The sequence below is a fragment of the Eurosta solidaginis genome, chromosome 1, assembly GCF_040869045.1.
Source record: "Eurosta solidaginis isolate ZX-2024a chromosome 1, ASM4086904v1, whole genome shotgun sequence".
NCBI classification, from domain to species: Eukaryota; Metazoa; Arthropoda; class Insecta; order Diptera; family Tephritidae; genus Eurosta; species Eurosta solidaginis.
In genome coordinates, this window is record NC_090319.1 from 323,739,364 (window position 1) to 323,762,605 (window position 23,242).

The 23,242-nt window shown below is 38.4% G+C and overlaps 2 protein-coding genes across 6 annotated transcripts in view; one reads left to right on the top strand and one right to left on the bottom strand.

Annotated features, from left to right (window-relative positions):
- LOC137237785 (uncharacterized) overlaps window positions 1–19,776 on the top strand; it is an 86,875-nt gene extending 67,099 nt beyond the window's left edge. For 4 of the 5 annotated variants that reach the window (XM_067761963.1, XM_067761960.1, XM_067761962.1 and 1 more), the window contains one exon: window positions 18,961–19,776. In XM_067761963.1, the coding sequence (XP_067618064.1) occupies window positions 18,962–19,735 (774 nt within the window). In that variant the 5' untranslated portion in view covers window position 18,961 and the 3' untranslated portion in view covers window positions 19,736–19,776. Of the gene's footprint in view, window positions 1–6,064; window positions 6,119–18,960 lie in introns of those variants that run through there. The other variant, XM_067761964.1, reaches the window with a different exon arrangement.
- LOC137237784 (mediator of RNA polymerase II transcription subunit 13) overlaps window positions 1–23,242 on the bottom strand; it is a 171,198-nt gene that overhangs the window by 118,243 nt on the left and 29,713 nt on the right. The window lies entirely within an intron of this gene.

Below are 23,242 nucleotides of genomic sequence, written 5' to 3' on the forward strand. Positions count from 1 at the left end.
TGATTCAAAAAAAAAAATTTTAAGAAATATTTAAGTAAAGTAATAATATAATCATTAGACTGGGTCGATTAATTAACCGATATCGCGCCATCGATTTTTCGATAGGATTTGGGCTCAGGAAAAAAAAGTTCCAATACTCATACCCAAAAAAAAAAATGTTCGAGCCTTTCGTCCATGCAAATCGACCCAATCCAATAATCATACAACAATCGAAATACTTCTTTTATTTTAACGAAAGACTCAAGCAACGAACTTGATCATGAGTTTACAGCCTCCCCATAACAATAAAACCAGACAGGTAAAGTCAGTAGTACAACAATAAAAATTCAACGGCCCTCATAATTCTGTCATGAATTTTGAAGTAGTAGGGAAGGAAAATTGTTTGTACTATTTTGCTACTTTTTTACTAGCTTTGTAATGTAATGTGCGGAAAAAGTCAAGCTCAATATATCTTCACATTAGGCACGGGGACATGAAAAAAGAGCAGAGAAAACAGTTGAAATTGGAAGAAAAAGTGGAGGAAGTTGGAAGGGAGTCGGAAAAGTAAAAAGGAAGTTCATGAGTGAGAGTAAAAGTAAGAATAAGGGCTGTGGTTTAAGAAAAGGTAGTAAAAAAAGGTTAGCTAGATTATGAATAAGGATAAGATCAAGAGAAATAGTAAGAGTTAGACTTTGATATGAGGGGGAAAAGTAAGAGAAAAGCGGGAAGATTCACGGAAGAATGAAAGGGATAGGGAAATTGAACGAGCCTATTAAGGTTAACTATAAAATGCAAAGGTGATAGGAAATGAAAGAGGAAGAGTGTTAGATTGAGAGCCAGGTGGATAGATAGAGAAGGCTAGGTTAGGTTGAACTGGCCGGTCACATGGACTGAATGTGTCCATAGTGTTACCAGACTTTGTTTGACGACCAAACGAAAGAGCCCAAATCAGTTGCCAGGATATATGTTGTAGAATAAATCCGTCCTCTTGGCAGATACTAGCAATTTCTAGGACCCAGCTTAAGACCTGGCGAGCACAGGACACGAACACAGAACGTGCTCAACACTTTCCTCCTGCAGCTCACACTTCCTGCATTTTCTGACACAATTTCTGCCAGGTTTGATCATACGACTGGAAATATTTCATGTTTGTCCAAATCAGTGACCACCAAAACTGAAAGTTTGACTGTGTTGGTAAGAATACTATCATCGTAGTGGTGGTGGTTTATTCGTCGTTTAACGAGCAACAGGGCAAGACATATGCATGCATATTTGTTAACACTTAAAAATATATTTTTTGTTTGCCATCAGATAAATATATAAGCTCCGATTTGTTGAAGCATCGTTGCGGTTAAACTTCTTCCGCGATATTTATGTTTACTCCAGCCACCTCTTTCTGCTCAATAAGCCTACCTCAGCGCTTGGTTTACATAGACTAATGTTGGGTCTTCGGGCCGTATACCGTCAATCTCGAGTTTTTGTATTACATGCCTCCCAGATACTCATCCGCAAATTTATGATATTGTTCCAGATAGTCAATCATCTTATTGACAGTATGTTCCATATTCATTAATTGTGGACAATGCGATATACTGAAGATCAAATCATTCAGCCCCGCGCTTGAACCCACGCCTTTCCCGCTTGGTCGATTATGTGCACCTCTCGCCTTCTCTTAATCTCGTCCAATCTAATTGGGACGTCTACGTAGCTTCAAGGGATGCGCACTTTTTAGCTAGTTCATCTGCTTTTTCATTCCCATCTATTCCCATATGTTCTGGGACGAAATATAGATGTATGCTTCTCCCTATCCCGATTCTTTCCAGAGACTGCTTACACTCTAACACATTTTTAGATGATGTGCTATGCGAGATCATTGCCTTAATTGCTGCTTGGCTGTCAATATAAAAGTTAACACGGTTGTAGTTTAAGCTATTCTCTTCTAGTATTTCTACTGCTTTGGTTACGGCAAATATTTCCGCTTGGAGAACGCTACAGTAATCTGGCAGCTTGTAGGATCCGTTTATTGCCGGATCAGCATAGTATACCGCACACACTACTCCTTCCACTGCTTTGGAACCATCTGTGTACACATGTATCGCCTCGCCTGCCATTTGAGCACCCTTGCGCCTCTATTGTGGCCTTAAGAACTCCCTCTAACCGCAGATAGGGAATCAGGTAGTCTGTTCGTCCTGCAGTTGATCACGCTCTACTACTATGGACGTATGGTCGGCGCTCAAGCTGCCCCGAGGCACTTAGCCTGGTTGCAGTTGTTGTTGATAAGAAGTAACACTTAAATTTATGAGGGCGCGCATTGTCAAATGCGACTCCTTTTTGTAATATTGACTCCACCTGTCTGGTTTATTCTATCATGAGCCACTACATAGCCGATTTAGAAATGTAATAGTGAAAAAAAATTAATTTCAGTTGTTTCGGCAAATTGGCTTCTATGTTTATATTCAGCGTGCTTTGCACACAGAGTATATTAACTTTGATTAGATAACGGTTGGTTGTACAGGTATAAAGGAATCGAGATAAATATAGACTTCCATATATCAAAATCATCAGTACCGAAAAAAAAATTTGATTGAGCCATGTCCGTCCGTCCGTCTGCCTGTTAACACGATAACTTGAGTAAATATTGAGATATCTTCACCAAATTTGGTACAGCTTATCTAGACCCAGAATAGGTCTATGAAAAGGTGGCTTATGACTGTTAAGAGCTGTTTCTCGGAAAAAACAGCTTCAAAAAGCTGTTTCTCGCAATTTATTTTTTGAGTCATAAGCCACCTTTTCATAGACCGGGTCACATATAACATTTTGGAAAACACAAAAAACCTGATTATTTAGTAAAAATACACCTAGAATGTTGAAATTTGACGTGGGGACTGATATGGAGACTCTTTATAAAAATATGAAAAAAAATTTAAAATGGGCATGGCACCGCCCACTTGTGAAAAAATCAATTTTACAAATATTATTAATCATAAATCAAAAATCGTTAAACCTATCGTAACAAAATTCGGCAGAGAGGTTGCTTTTACTATAAGGAATGCTTTGAAGAAAAATTAACGAAATGGGGTAAGGACCATGCCCACTTTTATATAAAAGATTTTTAAAAGGGTCGTGGACGAATAAAATAAGCTATATCTTAGCGAAAAAGGGCTTTGTATCAATACAATTTTACTTTCTAAATTTAATTATAACATTAAATTGGAAAACACTAAAATTTTTGAAAATGGGTGTGCCACCGCCCCTTTTATGACTAAGCAATTTTCTATGTTTCGGGAGCCATAACTCGAAGAAAAATTAAGGGATCGTAATACAATTCGGTACACAAATTTTCCCTATAGCAGGAAATATTTCTAGAAAAAATGGATGAGATCGGTTAAATACCACTGCAACTTAGATATAAAAGAAGTAAGGAAGGCCAAGTTCGGGTGTAACCGAACATTACATACTCAGCTGAGAGCTTTGGAGACAAAATAAGGGAAAATCACCATGTAGGAAAATGAACCTAGGGTAACCCTGGAATGTGTTTGTATGACATTGGTATCAAATGGAAGGTATTAAAGAGTATTTTAAATGGGAGTGGGCCTTAGTTCTACAGGTGGAAGCCTTTTCGAGATATCGCCATAAAGGTGGACCAGGGGTGACTCTAGAATGTGTCTGTACGATATGGGTATCAAATTAAAGTTATTAATGAGGGTTTTAAAAGGGAGTGACCCTTAGTTTTACATGTGAAGGCGTTTTCGAGATATCGACCAAAATGTGGACCAGAGTGACCCAGAACATAATCTGTCGGGTACCGCTAATTTATTTATATATGTAATACCACGAACAGTATTCCTGCCAAGATTCCAAGGGCTTTTGATTTCGCCCTGCAGAATTTCTTCATTTTATTCTACTTAATATGGGAGGTGTCACACCCACTTTAAAAAATTTTTTCTTAGGTTATATTTGCGTCAATAAACCAATCGAATTACAATGTTTCCTCCCTTTTTTCATATTTGGTATAGAATTATGGCATTTTTTTCATTTTTCGTAATTTTCGATATCGAAAAAGTGGGCATGGTCATAGTCGGATTTCGGCCATTTTTTATGCCAAGACAAAGTGAGTTCAGATAAGTACGTGAACTAAGTTTAGTAAAGATATATCGATTTTTGCTCAAGTTACCGTTTTAAGGGCCGAGAGGAAGGACAGACGGACGACTGTGTATAAAAACTGGGCGTGGGTTCCACCGATTTCGCCCATTTTCACAGGAAACAATTATCGTTTTAGAATCTATACTTCTACCAAATTTCACAAAGATTGGTTAATTTTTGTTCGACACATGGCATTAAACGTATTCTAGACAAATTAAATGTAAAAGGGCGGAGCCACGCCCATTTTGAAAATTTCTTTTGTTTTTGTATTTTGTTGCACCATATCATTACTGGAGTTGAATGTTGACATAATTTACTTATATATGTAAAGATATTCAATTTTTTGTTAAAATTTGACTTTTAAAATTTGACTTTTTTTTAAAAAGTAGGCGTGTTCTTCATTTGATTTTGCTAATTTTTATTTAACACATATATAGTAATAGTGGTAACGTTCCTGCCAAATTTCATCATGTTATCTTCAACGACTGTCAAATTACGGCTTGCAAAACTTTCAAATTACCTTCTTTCAAAAGTGGGCGGTGCCACGCCCATTGTCCAAAATTTTACTAGTTTTCTATTCTGCGTCATAAGGTCAACCCACCTACCAAGATTCATTGCCCTATTTTTATTTGGTTATAGTCCGATTTCCTTCATTTTAAATAGCGATATCTGAGATGAGTGCCCAGGAACCTACATACCAAATTTCATTTAGATACCTCAAAATTTACTCAAGTTATCGTGTTTACGGACGGACGGGCAGACGGACGGACGGACATGGCTAAATAAATTTCTTTTTTCGCCCAGATCATTTTGATATATAGAAGTCTATATCTATCTCGATTAGTTTATGCCGTTACGGATTACCGTTATGCGAACAAAGTTAATATAGTCTGTGAGCGCTGCTCAGCTGAGTATAACAAGTTTAAAAGGGTCGTAGACTAGAACAATTAGCTGTAACTTAGCAAAAAATAGTTTTGAATCAATGATATTTCACTTATCAAGTTTTATTGTAAGAGGAAATGGGGAGACATTTTTTTTAAACGGGCGGTGCCACGTGTTTGTAGAAAAGTAATTTATCTGAAATGAAATGTACAATTGAAGCTCACGCTGAGTATGTAATGTTCGGTTTCACCCGATTTTAGCCTTCCTTACTTCTTTTTTTTTCAATTTTGTTAAACTATTTATAGGAATTATTCAGTATCAAAAAATTTTTACTTATTTAATTATTATGCTAAAAATAATCATAGAAAATATCAATTGCATTAAAACTTCAGCTTAGTGGCTTGCATACGCACTTGAACAGGTTTTAATGTTAAACAAGTATCAGCAATAAGCAAAGTAATTATTTTGAGAAGCTTACATAATTCTAATCCAACATTTAAAATAACTACTTGAATATGCCATATGAATTATGTGAAGCATCATAGTTCAAGTACCTGTTTAAGTAGATACAAAATGATTAATAGCTAAATTCTAAATTGTTCAACTTTAGGCGATCTTAGCTTGCCGTTAGCTATGCTGGCAGATTGGAATAAAAAGAAACAGAAAACGCGCATTTTACACGGAGCACTTTTGTTTTTAAACGCTTTTATTTAGCTTGACTCTGTGTAGCGAGCGTTATTTACGAATTTTGTAATTCAAATTTGAGTAACTTCCCGAAAAGCAACAAGCTTGAAACTTGGAATATTGTTCAGAACCCGATGACAAGCTCCGCTAGGTGGCGCATGGATCGATATATTTAAAAAAATCGTATTTTTAGTTCAATTTGGCTCATATTTGAAACACATATTACGTACAGAAATAGAAATGGCTTTATAAAATTCCCGTACTTTATTCTGCTCTGTGAACTAACAATTATTAATTTCGACCTAAGATTACCAATAAAAACTGTTAAAATAACAGATTTCCGTCAACATAAGAGTAACAGTGGATGTTGATATGACAGAGATTTCTGTAGCACGATAGTCATAAGAGCAAAGTAGTGAGCTCCGTGAGCGTAAGTTGCTCTTTAAAATTATATTTATAGTTGTTCGCTGTTGAAATGGCCAATCATTGTTATTGATAATAGTATACTAAACAAATAAGTTTTCTCCCTCCTAGCTCGGATTGCTGTGCGACCACAACAGTTGCGAAAAGCATTTTTATGATAAACATTCCCAATAGGAATGATTGGGCGGTGTCGGATAGGTGCTTTGCTGTGGATGTTATCATTTTCATATACACGGACGGCTCTAAGCTAAACGGTGGAGTTGCAGGTGGAGTATTCTTAAGGGACCTAGACCTCCAACACTCCTTCACACTACCCGACCACCGTAGCGTCTTCCAGGCAGAATTTTCAGCCATCATGAAAGCTGCAGTTAAGATAGGGACACAGAATACCGGCAAAGAAATCTTAACTTTCAGCGACAGCGGAGTTGCCATCAAATATAATGGCTCATACTCGTTCATTTTCGTCGATCTCTTCAAGAGATGGCCCAACAGAACCATGTATACCTCACATGGGTCCCGGGATACAAGGACATCGGGGGAAACTGCATTACAGTCGAACAAGCCGACGAAAGATGGCTACAAATGCCGGGGTGTCGGATATCGCAGGAGATCTGTGCAAAATTAGATCCTAAAAGATCCCCTCACGCTTACAACCTAAGTAAGGATAGAATTTCCACACTTTTAGAGGCACTAACTGGGCATTGCCTTATAGGTATGCACGCAGAAATCCTAGGAGCGCCCTATTGTGGCGCAAGGCAGCGCTTTCTGGGAGCTTCATTTCTACATAATCTGCGCCAGGTCGTGGAGCATGACGTCAAGAACTTCGTAGCCTTTATCAGGTCTTCAAAGTGGTTCGAAGAGGAAAGCTAATGGTGTATTTTCGTGGTATCGCAACCGGCCTAATATCGCTGGCCTAAGTGTGCACTCGGAAAGCCACTTCAACCTGACCTAACCATAATTCGTTCAGTTTAACTAAATTTCTGTTGATTCAAGGATAACTAACCTGATTTGTTGATTTTACTAACTTCAAGAATTTTTTCAGGAATTTATTTATCCTAAACAAAATTTTGATTTAACTAAGTTGCAAATAAAAAAATTACGATAAAGAAATATGCCTAAAACAACAAAATAGCTTGAGGAATTAATAAAATGTGATCCGTTACCTAAACCTCCCTTATCTCATCATCATTGGGCCCACTGTACCAACACATGTTAAAAGATCTGTTCTTCTTACAAAGAAAAACAATTAACTTTAAATAGTTAAATAACCAGAGACAATGACCTTGTCGTAAATTATATGAAGAACGGATTTTACAAAAATACGTTACTATACTTATGTGTGTATGTTTGTATGTATATTTGTATGTAGAAATAAATTTGGTAGCTATTTAAAGCAGATTTTAATTAATCGTTAAAGTGATGCTAATTAATCACTATTAGACGAAGTTTAGCCGTAAGCGATGAAAATCAATAGCATTACTGATATCGTATAAAGATAATCTCAGGTGCTACAAAAGAGCTATCCAGAAGGCAAAGACGGAATGCTCTTCTATCGAGTCAACTAAAGAATCTTCGACGATTGGTAAAATTCTCTCGAAGGAAAAATCCTGCCCATCCTTCTTGAGGAAAGAAGATGGATCATGGACAGGGAGCTGCGCAAAAACAGTGGAGTTGCTGGTAAAAACGCACTTTCCAGGCTGTAGTTCCAGCTAATTGGAACCGAGTGAGTATACAGGGGTAATATCCTCCCTCCGGTTAATAAATGAACTTATAACGGAAAAAAGATAGAATGGGCTATCAACAGTTTTTCGCCATACCAATCCCTAGGGGCGGATGGTATTTTCCCAGCGATGCTACAAAAAACTCGCTCTCTGGTGATACCCTGGATGGAACGCATCTTTAAAGCCTGCATTCGACTTAATCATGTGCCCCTGAATTGAAGAGGGACCAGGGTGGTCTTCAGCCCTAAGATCAATAAGAGGGGACATGAAAAGCCTAAGGATTCCAGGTCCATCAGTCTTTCGTTGTTTGTTCTAAAAGCGTTTGAAAGACTACTGGATGTCCACGTTCGCGGTTGGTTGGATACCTCGGTGCTATCAACAGCCCAACATACCTATCTCAGGGGTCGCTCAGCAGAGACCGCTTTACAGGAAGTGGTCCACAAGGTAGAGTCGTCCTTCCCAATATACTCTGGCTGCTTCTTGGACATAGAGGGAGTTTTCAATAATGTCCGGCTGGAAGCAATAGAAGTCACCCTTCATGTACTCGGTATAGAGGGCCCTATCGTAAACTGGAGAGGGACGGCTTTGCGGTCCAAAATGGTACGCGCTAAACTGGGGGCTAGTGAGATCACGGCACATCCGTGTTGTCACCACTTCGTCAACTCAACATGGATGGGGTTAAAGTGGTGCCCTACGCGGATGAGGTAGTAATACTGGTATCTGGTCTGTGTCCCAATGTGATTAGTGGAATCATGCAGGGATCACTGAGGAAGCTGAGTTGTTGGGCGGAGACCGCTGGACTAAGCGTTAACCCCTCAAAGACAAAGCTAGTGCCCTTCCCAACTAGGACGAAAATCCCAAGTTTTAACCTTCCCATTCTTGATGGCCAGGAGTTGGGTCTTTCTCATAGGGCCAAATACCTAGGTGTCTTTTTAACACCAAAGCTGAACAGGAGGCTTAACACAGAGCACAGAGTCAAACGAGCCTACGTGGCTATGTATGCCTGCAAAGGAATGCTAGGTAAAAAGTGGGATCTGAGGACCTCAGTTATTCGATCAATTCTGACATACGGGGCACTGGTATGGTGGAAGGCGGTAGAGATGAAATACATAATTAACATGCTACGGAAAGTTCACGGATCTGCATGCGGAGCGATCACGGGGGCAATTAGGTCGTGCCCCTCGGAAGCTTTAAACGTGATATGCAATGTTCCACCGGTATATCGCTTTTTCAAGGAAACGGCTGCATTCTAGGGCATCTCAAGGGGCTATCCAAGAGGCGTGTAAAGAGTTAATGGATATCAATGGTAACGGTAACAGGGTAGCCATTTTCTCCGATAGCCAGGCGGTTCTTGAGGCCCTCGGGTCAGAGACGATATCATCAAACCTGGTTGGGCAGTGTAGGGAGAGCGCCATGATTCTGGCGAGCCGGTAGATGGTTACCCTGATATGGGTGCCCATCCGAGTTTGCGGATGAGCTGGCATGCCGTGGGGCGGTTTTGATGTCTCAGGAGCGAAGGAGGTCAGTGCACTCCTGGGGCTCATCAAGGGTTGCATCTGCCAGCACTGATTGAGTGAGGCCAACAATAGGTGGTTGGACCTGTAGAGTGTCCAAGAGCATGTAGCCATTATATAAAGAAAAACGATCTACAGCTGTCCTTAAGATAAGCAGAAGGGATATATCCAGAGTAGTTGAGGTGCTGACGGGGCATTGGACAATTGGGGTACATGCGGCACGGATGGGACGGGAACACAATACCTCCTGTCGCAGCTGCAAGCGTCCGGAGGAGGAAGAAAAGGTTGAGCATCTGCTGTGCTAATGCCCAGCACACTGCCGAAGCAGAATAAAGTTTCTTGGAAAGCCCTTTTTCAAAAGCCTCCCGGAACTCAAGGATGTTAGGCTGGGAGAGCTTCTCAGATTTATAAATCCTACGGGATGGATATAGGGGGACGGGTTTCCCTGATTCGCTTGAAAATGTTTATTAGCCTTCTTACAACACCCTTTTATTGGTTAACTCACGAGTTTGTGGTATCAAAACAGCGCATTAGCGCTAATTGGAGTCAATTGGGACTCGCCACTCCAACCAACCGATATCGACAATGATGACTAAAGATCATCAAAACAATGGAGGGAGAAAGAGATGAACTTAACATTTGCTGGTTAAGCAAAATAAAATGAACTGGGACAGCGTGCGATTTGACAATGCATTTCTTTGTTTGTTCGATTTTTCATACAAAGTTGTATTTAACACATAGCATAATATAACTTTGACAGTATTTGTTGTTGTAGTTTTTGCCTCAAAACTCGAGGTTTTACCGTAGTATTGCATATGGGTGCAGTTCTTTTCCGGGAATGAATCCGGTATGCTCCGGTAATAGCAACTTCTGGAACTAGCCCGACTACTTCGTCAACGATATTTCCAACCCCTCTATCCTGCGGGTTTGTAGATTTTAGTCACTTTTAATGGCAGTCATGCCGTCCGCAGGAATTTTCTAAGCTTATAGTCCTTCTAAGTTTATAGTCGTTCAACAGATCTCTATTCCACCATTGCGGTTTACCCTGAATTTTCTCAGCTATACTGCTCCTGTCATTTTCCGAGCAAAGGCAGGGAATATCAGTTATATGTATCCTAAGGACCACAGACACATTAGCTTAACATCATTTCTGCTAAAAACTGGGAGGCTGATAGATGTCTATATATAATCCAACATGGATAAAAAACAGTTCTCCAAAAGCATATCGGTATACATGATACTGCATTGGGTGGATATATATAATAGAGAAAGCCTTGGAATACAAAGAGTACGCCTTAGAATTCTTCTTGGACGTTGACAAGACGTTCAACTATGTCTCTTAACAGGCGATCGGAAAAAGTTTAATTTATATTGAAGTACATCCAGCTCTAACCAGATTTGATAGGGGTTTTCAGTTTCGTCGAGCAAACTGCTGTTAACACTATAGACTCATTGAGTCTATGTGAGATCCTCATGGACTGACTAGTTCAACCTAACCTGATCTATACTTGTAATCTTTGGGATATAAAATAGTAATCTGTTCCGCCTTTAGTAGGAAGACGACGCGAGCCGCCCTTTAGGAATGCGGTACATGAATAGTTGGTAGTAAACAAGAGCCCTATCGATTATAGCCAATATTTGCAAGTGATAACCCCCCACTCACAGATTTAGTCGTTGATACTGTAACGAATTTTAGAGAGTTCTGATATTTTGCACCTTCTGCTAACGTTCGTATCGATGAACTGTCGAATAAATAACTCCAATATTCAGTATTGCAATATGGTCTTTATTTAATTTACTTTGGGAGTAGTACAATTATACTTCGATATCACGTACTTCACAAAAGCGTGTTTAAATCAAACTGATTACTGCTTCCTTAGCTGGTGCTGCTTTTATACTCTCAGTTTTCTGGTTCACCTATTTCTCCTAAGGTCTAGTCACTTCGCAAACAGTTCGAGAACAATTGCATCTCATGCTTGCTATATACATGTATATTTGTAGTATATGGTTTTCTTATAGCGTGTGTATGTGTGAGTAACTACTTCGGCTGATGACTACATGTATGTGTGTGAGATATCTCTTCGTTGCCTTGTACATAAGTGTTGCCGCTTGCTATGTTTCGTTGTTGCGTTACTTACTAACAGCCTAGTGATGCTAATATTCGCCACAATACATTTGGCCACCCACCAAAGTTCTGAGTCCAAATATTAGAATCGTTTATCTCGTGCCAAAACCATGTAGGTCCCGTCCCGCCAATTTGCAGAGAAAATTAAAAGAAGCACGGCGCAAGTTGGAAGAGAAGCTCGCCTAAATCTCTTCGGAGGTGAATTGCGCCAAGTATATATACATGAGCTTAATGGGCCCCTAGATTTAGACTCAACATATCGAAATACTGGCGATACATTTCTCGTAGAAAACGAAATTTCTGAGCATTTTATGTTTCTTTTACTGAACATCACAACGATAACAGCAAAGATGATGCTCCAGCTAAGAAGGTATTGTTATCGGAACCCGCCTACGGTAGCAGAGAAGATGGCGACCTCTACTAAAGAAGAAACGACTAGCGCGACTTATTGAATGGCCAAAACCGTTTAAACGGTTAAGCGCCAAATAACTATGTAAGGAATATCACAACTAGGTATACATTGTTCGGCTTTTATTTGATTTGCCGTCACATGATTCGCGATGATGGACTGGCAGTTGAGTGATTAGCCTCTGGGCGTGTAGTGAGCCGCAGTGTGGCGAAAGACCACTTTATGCGTGGATAAGCGAGCATCCATTAACTAATATAATATAAACAAAATCAAATTCTTTCATAATTATATCAAGAATACACCTTTGTCTGTGCGTGAGGTTGATTAAATATTTTTTTCTTAAATACTTTTGAATGGTTTTCTAGAACTCGAGTTATCATAAATTGGCGCGTAATTAACACATATTCGAATTTGGCTAACAAGGCAATTATTATAATCGTGCAAAAGTACTCACATAAAAGCCCAAGCATTCTCATTACTACTGTTATTGTCATAACATTTGTGTGTAATTTTTTAGGATTTGCGTACATTTTTACTTCCTTTATATTAGGTCAGTGGAATGTTTGTCCGCTTTTCATACAAATCTTTGAATCGATTTTTAAGTAACTTCCAATTGAGCTAAAAACGTGAAACTTTACACATAGGTTAGAACACAGTGACAATGCAACAAAAGGAAACCAATCTGTTAGGTGGTGCACGGATCGAACTAATTAGATAAGAATTTGAAAATTTTCAAACCAGCTTTTTAGTAACTTCTCGATGAGCTAGAGACTTGAAATTTCAAACTTAATTCAGAGTTCGATGACACGATATAAAAAGATTCGGTAGGGGCGCACGGGATGAGATATTTAGAAAAATCGTACAAAACGGAGGGAATTTTGGGATTGATTTTTATGTAAGTCCTCATTGAGCTATAACTGCAAAATTTCACAGATAGGAGAAGACGCCGCGAAAATTTAAGAAAAGGAGAAAAAATTCCGTTAGGTGGCGCACAGATCGAAATATTTAGATAAGAATTTGGAAATTTGGTGTTTTGAGATCGATTTTAAAGTAACTTCTCATTGAGCTACAAACATGAAACCTCAGAGACAGGTTAAGACACCGTGACAAAGGAACAAAAGGAGAAAAAATTCCGTTAGGTGGTGCACGGATCGAAAAAATTAGATAATAATTTGGAAATTTAAAACCGGGTTTTAAGTAACTACTCGATGAGCTAGAGGCTAAAAATTTAGAGCTTAATTCAGAGGTCGATGACAGCCGATGACACAATACAAACTGTTATATATTTATATTTCTCATAAATATTTTTGCAATTTCTATGTCAAAATTTAAAAATCAAAGTTTATCAAGAATATGTCTTTATATAAGGAGACATTTTTCGCTGATTTTTGTCCATTTATATAAAGAAAGTGGTTAAAATTTTTTTATTTTATTTTTATTTATTTATTTTTTTATTTGCACATTTATTCAATAAACCATTATTCATGATTTTTGATTAATATTCTCCAACAATTACTGTCCGTTTCAATTGAATTTTTTCTTTTTTATTTTTTCTTAACTTAATTATCTAAATATCAACGACACTTCTTCTGACGACCTACCATCATCACAAATGACGTGAGCAACAAAACTTTTGTTGACATTTATTAATCTTCATTACCGAAGTCGTTTAATTTGGCTCTGGAGATTTTTTGTGCTTTGTTTGTTGACAGGTGAAACTAAGCGAAAACAATAGAAAAAAGTACTCGAGTTCCGAAAAATAATTTGCGGTGTATCTTAAAAATACGAATACAGTTTTTATGGGCATGTGAAGTATGTGTACCAATTAGTATATTTTTATCAATTAATTTAAAAGCCTTAAATGACAACAATTGAAAATTGGGGCAAAGCTGCAAACGCTGGTTTTTATATTTATGTATGTATTTACTACTAGCAGAACTGGCAAACCTGGTTTTTTTTGCCTAAGTTTGGTCTAACTGCATAACTTTGAATAGTTTTTTACTTTTTACTCTCTCCCCCTATCTCTCCTTCTTTTCTTTAACATTTTATTTACTCCTCTTTCTGCGTGTCTTTCTTCCTCTCCATCTTTTCCATCGCTTCTTTTCTCCCTAGCTCTCTCCTTCTCCTTCCCCCACTCCATCCATCCTTATTTCGCTATCTTCGCCTTACTTTATCTCTATTCCGGTCTCTTTCTCCTTTCTTCTGTTTGCTTCTCTCTAGTTCTTCTTATTCTTCTCAACCCTTATTCCCAGTCCTAAGCCCCTTCCTAGTACCAGATATAGTCCCGGCCATAGTCCCAGTCTTAGTCCCAGTGCTAGTCCCAGTCCCAGATACCCGATACTAACGCCCCGATTCTAGTGTGGTAACAACATTCTTCACCACGGTAACGAAATCATGTGGAAACTTTTACACCCTTTTGGTATTCTATCCGCGAAAGTAGCCGGAGAATTTTTTACCCACAAAAGTAGGTGGTTACATCGAAATAACCACAACAGCTGTTGTTTAGAAAAAGGCAAAACTGAAAAATAAAGAATTGTAAGCGCAAATAAGTACAGATAATAGTAAAAAAGTGTTGCCTCTTGCTATATATTATATATGTGTTTACATTATATACTTCCAAATTACAATATAGCTATGTAAAAACTTATGCATGTATGTATATATATACACATCGTCTCGTTTATTCGTTAACCTCGTATCTACGAGTGACACATTTTCGGTAAAGCCATGGCGGAACCATACAAGGTGGCAGCATGGTGACATACCTATAAACATAAATAAAAATTCCATGTACTTTGTTTTTGTAAATTCGATGGACAAATGTCAAAATAGTACTGCGCCGGAGGTTGATGTATCAAATCAAATAAAAAAAGTTTATATTCAGCTGTCGCATGCTGCCACTTTGTATCGTTCCGCCATGGGTAAAGCGAAGAAAACCAACACAGACATTGGTGAGTTTTTCGGTGATAACAGCGTTACCACTTTGGCCAGAATCGCGAATAAAAGAACTGGTAACGATTTTCGGTTACATAATATTCTGGGTACTATTTTACCGGTAACGCTCAGAATTGTCCCGTAAGCAGCCACTTTTATGTACGTAAACAAATTAACCATCATTTACACATGTACATACAAGGCAGCAGAGAGATACTCACCATCAGCCGAAGTAGTACTCACCTATACACTCGCATATGGCTATGCGAGAGACTACAAACTACAAATATACATGTACATATATGGCTGGTAACCAAGCATAAGTTCGCGAAGTTACTAGACCTTAGGAGAAATGGGTGGACGAGGCAGCAGAGAGCATAAAAGCAGCGAAAGCTGAGTAGTCAGTAAGTAGTTTGATTTAAACACGCTATCAGTTGCGAAGTAAAGTTTAATTGTGAAGTATAATTGTACTACTCCCTAAGTACACTAATAAAGACTATTTTGCAATACAGGATATTAGAGTGATTTATTCAACAGTTTAGCGGTTCGAACGTTAGTAGCAGGTTGCAAATAAGCAGAATATTCCCTAAATTCGTTACAATATGTATACATATCAGCAGGCCCGGACACGGGGCTTCTCAGGGGGCCCGCGATTTAGAGGTACTAAGACATTTTTATTTTTTTAATTCAGGAAAGTCTTTAGTTGTTCTATGTGCAAATTTTAAGCCGAATTTCATAAGCAACGAATATTGATAATGATTTTTTGCCTGGGCCTGAAGAGACAAACAAACATCAAACAAAAATGTGTTTCTCAGGGGGCCCGCGATTTAGAGGTACTAAGACATTTTGTTTAATTCAGGAGAGTATTTACTTGTTCCATGTGCAAATTTTAAGCCGAATTTCAGAAGCAACGAATATTGATAATGATTTTTTGCCTGGGCCTGAGGAGACAATAAAAACATCAAACAAAAATGTGATTCTCAGGGGGCCCGCGATTTAGAGGTACTAAGACATTTTTTTTTAATTCAGGAGAGCATTTACTTGTTCCATGTGCAAATTTTAAGCCGAATTTCAAAAGCAACGAATATTGATAATGATTTTTTGCCTGGGCCTGAGGAGACAATAAAAACATCAAACAAAAATGTATGTTTACATGAATCCGAAATCGTAAAGTTTTCGTGGTGACACTGATGAAGGTTCATCTTCAAGAAGTCTTCCAACAATACCACAAACTCTGTATCAAAATTCAGATTATTTAAACGACTTCGATATCGGTACCGTGAATAATGAGTTTTTGCGATCTGAAGAAGTCAACGATATAATTCTTCGAGGTCAACAAAAGTGTCCTCTTATTATTCCACGTGATTGTCATGACGAGGCATTTCCGTGAAGTGCCAGTAGCAATGCTTTTTATTGCCTACCATGTCGTCTATTAAGCACCAATACTTTAAATCGACCTAAAATTTGTTCTGCGGATATTCAAAATTCCAGGTATGGAAGAAGCTATACCATAAACTGCCATCACACGAAAATACTCAAGATCACATCAAATGTTATATTCAATGGCGATCTTTACAAAATCTAATTCAAAAGAGGCTACAATTGATACACGCAGCACAAATGTTTACAAGTTCACTATCTTTCCCCAGACATTCAGAACGAGTTTATAGAAATTTGTGCAAAGCACGTGAGGGAACTATATTAGATCAAGGCAAGAAAGCCAAGTATTTTGCTATTATCGTTGATTCTATGCCTGATGCTATTCACGTTGACTACGTTCATTTTGCCTGAACTCCATTTCAATTCGAAAGCAACAAATTTTACAATTCAAGAACGGTTTTTGACTTTCGTGAATTGTAACTAAAAAACTGGTTAGAAAATCGCTGATCTAATTTGCCATACTTGATTGAAGATTGTCGTGCACAAGGGTACGATAACGTTGCCAATATGAAAAGAACTTACAATGGAGCACTACGTCACATTCTCGACAAAAACTCGAATGCTGATTACTTGCCTAGTGCAACCCACAGTCTCAATTTATGTGGTGTTGATGCTGCAGAATATTGTACGGCTGCAATTACTTTCTTCGGAGTTGTACAAAAATGTTTTACTATTTTCAGCAGCAGTCCACAACGATGGGATAACCTCAAAAAAAATGTACCGAGCTCTCTTCATAGTTTTTCGACAAAAGCCCAATTTAACTGCGCAATCATACGGAGATGTTACCGACATTCTCTAGTACATCAACAAGTTCGAATGTATCTTGCTGTCCTCAATTTGGTTCAAAATACTGACTACCATTTATAAAAGAAACGTGGTCCTCCAAGCTAGAGACGCCACCATAGATGTTGAGGTCCGACATCTAGATGCCTTATTAGGTTATTTGAAGTTGGTCAGGAACCAATGGGAAACAATTTTAAACAAATGCAAAACAGTTGCTATTCAATTGAACATCTCGCCAAAGTTTCCGGACATTCGAAAGAAAAAACCCAAAAGAGGTTCTGATGATAATTTAAATGAGATGATTACGGATGATTCAGAGTGTGACTTTAAAAACAATACATTCCTGGTGATCGTTGATTCGGTAATCACTGGCATTACTGAACGATTTTCAGCTATGAGAAATTTGAGCTAGACGTTTTCCTTTTTGGGGCAATTTAAAGACATGGATGAAACTACGGTTCGGGCGAGCGCAGCAAAATTTTTTTCCAAAAATACAAGTCAAAGCTTAGAATGCGAAATAATTCACTTGAAACACATTTACGAAGCAAATTTTGATAAAGGTCTGTCACCATTGGAATTGCTAAATGCCGTCTATATTCAAAATCTGTATACAATTTTCCCCAACATTTGTGTTGCTTTACGTATCTTTTGCACTATACCTGTCACTGTAGCTATTGCAGAACTTTCCTTCAGCGTCCTTTCAAGAATCAAAAACTTTCATAGGTTGTGTTCATCTAAAGAGCGAGTTTTAGGACTTGTCATGCTTTGTGTTGAATCCGTTAAGACAGTTAAATTTTGATATTATTATAAAAAATGTTGCAGTGAAAAAAGAAAGAAAAGTCACTCTTTTGCCCCTATTACGGTTTACAACTCAACTTTGTCACAACGGCGGCCACCGTGGTGTGATGGTAGCGTGCTCCGCCTATCACACCGTATGCCCTGGGTTCAACTCCCGGGCAAAGCAACATCAAAATTTTAGAAATAAGATTTTTCAATTAGAAGAAACTTTTTCTAAGCGGGGTCGCCCCTCGGCAGTGTCTGGCAAGCGCTCCGATTGTATTTCTGCCATGAAAAGCTCTCAGTGAAAACTCATCTGCCTTGCAGATGCCGTTCGGAGTCGGCATAAAACATGTAGGTCCCGTCCGGCCAATTTGTAGGGAAAAAGCAAGAGGAGCACGACACAAATTGGAAGAGAAGCTCGGCCTTAGATCTCTTCGGAGGTTATCGCGCCTTACATTTATTTTTTTTTAACAAGGAATAGAAGTAGCAAATTTGCCAGTCAAACAAACCACCGCTGTATAGCTAAATGGTTAGCGCAGCGTGCCTAAAGCGTACTGATGATGAAGGCTTAGCACCATTCGAAATGGATCTATCTGCGCAGCTATGGCAAGTTGTCTGAAACATTTTCTACTTACTGTTCCAAAAACAAAATACAATTTTTCAAATTTAGAAAAATTAAAAAATAACAATAATTATCATTAGAAAAAAATTATTGTTCTGGCCTTGAGCTCAAATGGAACCTTGAATCATTTAAGCTTAACAGATAGATGAATAGTGATTTGGAAACCTTTCCGATATAGCGAGTAGTAACATTATACAGCGGCCGAAGCTTAGAAGCAAAACGGTGCCGCCATCTCGGCAAACACTGTGTGAAGTTTTGGAAGCGATAAAGTTAAGTCCTACGCGTTTCGACGCCTTCCCTTCCTCTTCAAGGAAACTGATAATTTTAGCTGAAACAGACGAGGCATAGAAACTAATAAGAGGCGAAAGAAAAATGTAACTTTGCCTTATAATTTAAATTTTTCTCAAAATCTCACGATCACTGCCCAAAATGTTACTTTAATAACTGTAAATACTACAAAAATTCACTTCGCTTAACTGGACTAAATACTCACGAACTCTCATTTCTTTTTCTATTTCCAGCATGTCCTTCCTTGGCCAGTTGGCATCATGTAGTCAATTTTCAGTCATCATCATGATTCCTGCCATAATCTATACACTTCTGCTCACACTGCCCAGCACACTTGCCAGTGCTTACGTGTTCAAGCCGAATATGATCTCAATAAATCCAGCGCAACAACAATATCCACACGCGTCATCTTCACAATATCTTCAACGTCAGCCAACATCTGCGCTCGCTTCCAAAGTCGTCTTTCATAGTCCATCCTTAGCAAATATTTACAAGGAGATGATTGTCTCATCGAAACCATTACTTTTGCGAAAACATGGTAACGGTTCCAAGGCGAAAAAAACAAAGAAAGATTCTAAAATTTATTACATACCAATACCAGCAATGCCATATCGTTATATACCCGGTGTTGGATTGGATTATCAACCGATGAAAATTAAACCAATACTTCAAGAAGCACCATTAGGTCCTGGCGGTATGGGTAGTCTAAATGAAATAGCGCATGTCAGTAGTAATGGTAATGTGAATCAGAATACGAATACCCTCAGCGGCAATGTAGCTTATGGAGGTGTGGGCAATGCGCTCAAGAATGAGTTTAATTTATCTGGCAGTAAGAAACTAGCGGAAATCCTGAGCGGCGAAAGTAAAATGAATCGCATGCATCGAGGCAATTATTATTTTAATGGACGGCCATTTAGACTGCAGGTGGCGCATGCGCAACCAAAGAATCAACTAACACCACTAAATTTTAAATCTAAATTGTATTTTAATAAGAATATTATTTATTAAATTATTGAAGCTAAAAGAATGTAAACAAGAAACTACATAAACTATTTTGAATTACTCTTTATTTTACTTCCTTTATATTAGTTCGGTTCAATGTTTGTCCGCTTTTCATATAAATCTTGCAATCGATTTTTAAGTAACTTTTTTTTGAGCTACAAACGTGAAACTTTACACATCGGTTAGAACACCGTGACAATGCAACAAAAGGACAGGTCGATGACAGCCGATGACACGATACAAAAATATTCGCCAGGGGGCGGACGGGATGCGATATTTAGCAAAATCGTACGAAACGGAGGGAATTTGGGATTGATTTTTATGTTAGTTCTCATTGAGCTACACGCGTAAAACTTAACAGATGGGATAAGACGCCGAGAAAATTTAAGAAAAGGAGAAAAAAATTCCGTTAGGTGGCGCATGGATCGAAATATTTAAATAAGAATTTGGAAATTTGGTGTTTTGAGATCGATTTTAAAGTAACTTCTCATTGAGCTACAAACATGAAACCTCAGAGACAGGTTGACACCGTGAAAAAGGAACAAAATGAGAAAAAAATTCCGTTAGGTGGCGCACGGATCGAACAAATTATATAATAATAATATAGAGGCTAAAAATTTAGAGCTTAATTCAGAGGTCGATGACTACACAATACAAAAAGTTTCGCTAGGGGCGCATGGACTGAGATATTTAGAACAATCAAACGGAACGGAGAGAATTTTGGGATTGATTTTTATGTAAGTTCTCATTGAGCTAAAAGCGTAAAACTAAACACCGAGAAAATGTAAGAAAAGGAGAAAATAAGAATAAAAATAAAATAAAAAAATTTTAAGCACTTCCTTTATATAAATGGACAAAAATCAGCGAAAAATGTATCCTTATATAAAGACATATTCTTGCTAAACTTTAATTTTTAAATTTTGACATAGAAATTTGCAAAAATATTCATGAGAAGTAAAAATATAAAAGGGGGAATGCAATCCAAGTAATGTGTGCTCCACTTTTGTATTTTTACTTCTCATAAATATTTTTGCAATTTGTATGTCAAAATTTAAAAATCAAAGTTTAGCAAGAATATGTCTTTATATAAGGATACATTTTTCGCTGATTTTTGTCCATTTATATAAAGGAAGTGTTTAAATTTTTCTATTTTATTTTTATTTCATTACTGTAATATTTTATTTCATCCAAATAGATAGATATATACGTATAAATGCTGCAAACACGACGAAAGTCGCTTTTGAAAGGCCGCTTAACACAGCACGGTTCAACCTACTGAAGAATTAAACAAGGGGTGCCAAAGGGTGGTGTCCTATCCCCGTTTTTGTTGAAATTCTATATATCGAAGCTTCCTTTGCCATCAGAAAGAGTAACCATTGTACCCTAAGCCGATAATGGCTACAGGTCCTGACCCAACCATTGACCAGCTATGTAATGAAATAAACGACTATCTCCCTAAACTCTCCAGTTTCTTTGCTTCTAGAAACTTGACATTTTTACCGACCAAATTATCGGTGACCTTAACTACAACATACACAAAACACATGTCGACCATATTAGACATCCGCTACTGTCTTACATCCAAAAATACTGGATGTGACATTCGATTAGGAGCTACATTTTGACGAGCATGCATCCGAAAGTGTATCTAAAATCCAGAGCCGTAATAAAGTGCTCAAATCTCTTGCCGGCAGCACTTTGGGTATATAAAGAGACGCCCATTACCACTGACAAAGCATTTGGCAGGCCACTTGCATTCAACGCGTCCCCGATATGTTCGCCGAGCCTAAAGGTTACGAATTGGAATAAACTACAGGCCTGTCAAAATACCGCTCCCAGAATTACTACTAGTTGTCTCCTTATGTTCCCAGAACACCAATAACACAATGGGGCGAGAGTACTCCCCATAAGGGAGGGAAATGAAATGCTCAACAAACAGTTTCTGCTGAATATCCTGAAGTCTGGGCATCCCAATAGACATCTGATTGAAGAGGCCGCGCCTTCCAAGGACTCAAGAAGTCATCTTCCCAAGCATATTGAGGAAATCTAAGAACTCAGCCGTAGGAAGAATATGAGCACAAAAAAGTTCCTCTATGACAAAATTGACCGGCGAAACCCGTTCTTAAAGTGAAATACCCTTAACTCGTAGTAGAGGAAAGCAATTTACCCAGAGAGACGCGTGTCACTTTAGCTCAACTTCGATCTGGTCACTGTAACATGTTAAACTAACTCTTACCTATCCAGAAACAACCCCGATTTGTATATTATGAATGCCTGCTTGTAACGGGTCCCCACATGACACCAACCATCTTTTCAATAGCAATGTGAAGCCAACGCCTCTAAAGCCTCTATCTCTCTGGTCCACTCCTTTTAAAACTGCAAGTTTCCTCTTACTGCCGTTAGAGGATTTTGATGACAGTTTGTGAGCAGTCGCACAAATTGAATGGGGCGAAGCACTGCTAAAACAACAACAACCTACTGACTGTTAGATTGGATATATGCTTCAACCAGCCAGGATCTTCCGAAGTAACTTGGACGTGCTTTATCTATCTGGTTCAAAAAAAAAAAAAGTGATGGTTCCAAATTAGGAACCGATTCCAAAAAAGTAACCAGTTCTAAAAATTAAAAAGTTCTAAAAAAGTAAGAGGTTCTAGGAAAGTTAGCAGTTCCAGACAATTGTTATCAATGTTGATGGTCCTTTGCCGGATCATCTCGGGAAGGATTTGGTATGACCACATGCAACCTTCTAGGCTATACCGCCTTCCCACCCCCTAGATCCATCAGGTGTTCGCCATGTGTAGCTGAGGTTGACAATTGGGTTGGAGACGCTATGTATTGCGCTGGCAACCTTTTGAGAGGGTTGTGCTACACAACCTCTTGGATCAATTTGGTATTTTAGTCGCCTCTTACGACAGGCATACCTGACGCGGGTATATTTTAAGCCCCCAACCGGCTGAGACTGGAATCGCCCTCCGCCGTGGTTTGGCAAGCGATTCGAGTGCATTACTGCCATGAAAAGCTTCTCAGTGAAAACTGCAAGGCAGTTGTAAATGCCATTCGGAGTCGGTGTAAAACATGTAGGAAAAAGAGTCGCGACGCAAATTAGAAGAGAAGTTCGGCTTAAATTTCCATGGAGGTAAATCGCACCAAGTGTGATTTTTTTTTGAATAAAAGTCAAAAGTTTCGGGTAATTTTGTGTTCGATAAATGCTTATTTTTCCAGACTCTTATTGTAACAGTCGTAACTGGTATGTTTTGTGGTATTCAAGGCTTCTTCAGTAGTCATTGCGCATACTATCCATTTTCTTTTTTCTTCCATCTTCTTTACGTGCCACCTCGTAAGCCATCTTGTTTCCATCGATTCCTTTATGACGCGGAACCCAGATAACAGCTCTTTCAATACTGTCGGTTAAGGCAGCTAAAAATTGCTCCAATGTATGTGGTAATTTTGAGCTAGTTTGTAGCGCAGGTAAAAAGCACTTTTAATTCACTTTCATAGCCCAAAAGATGAGCT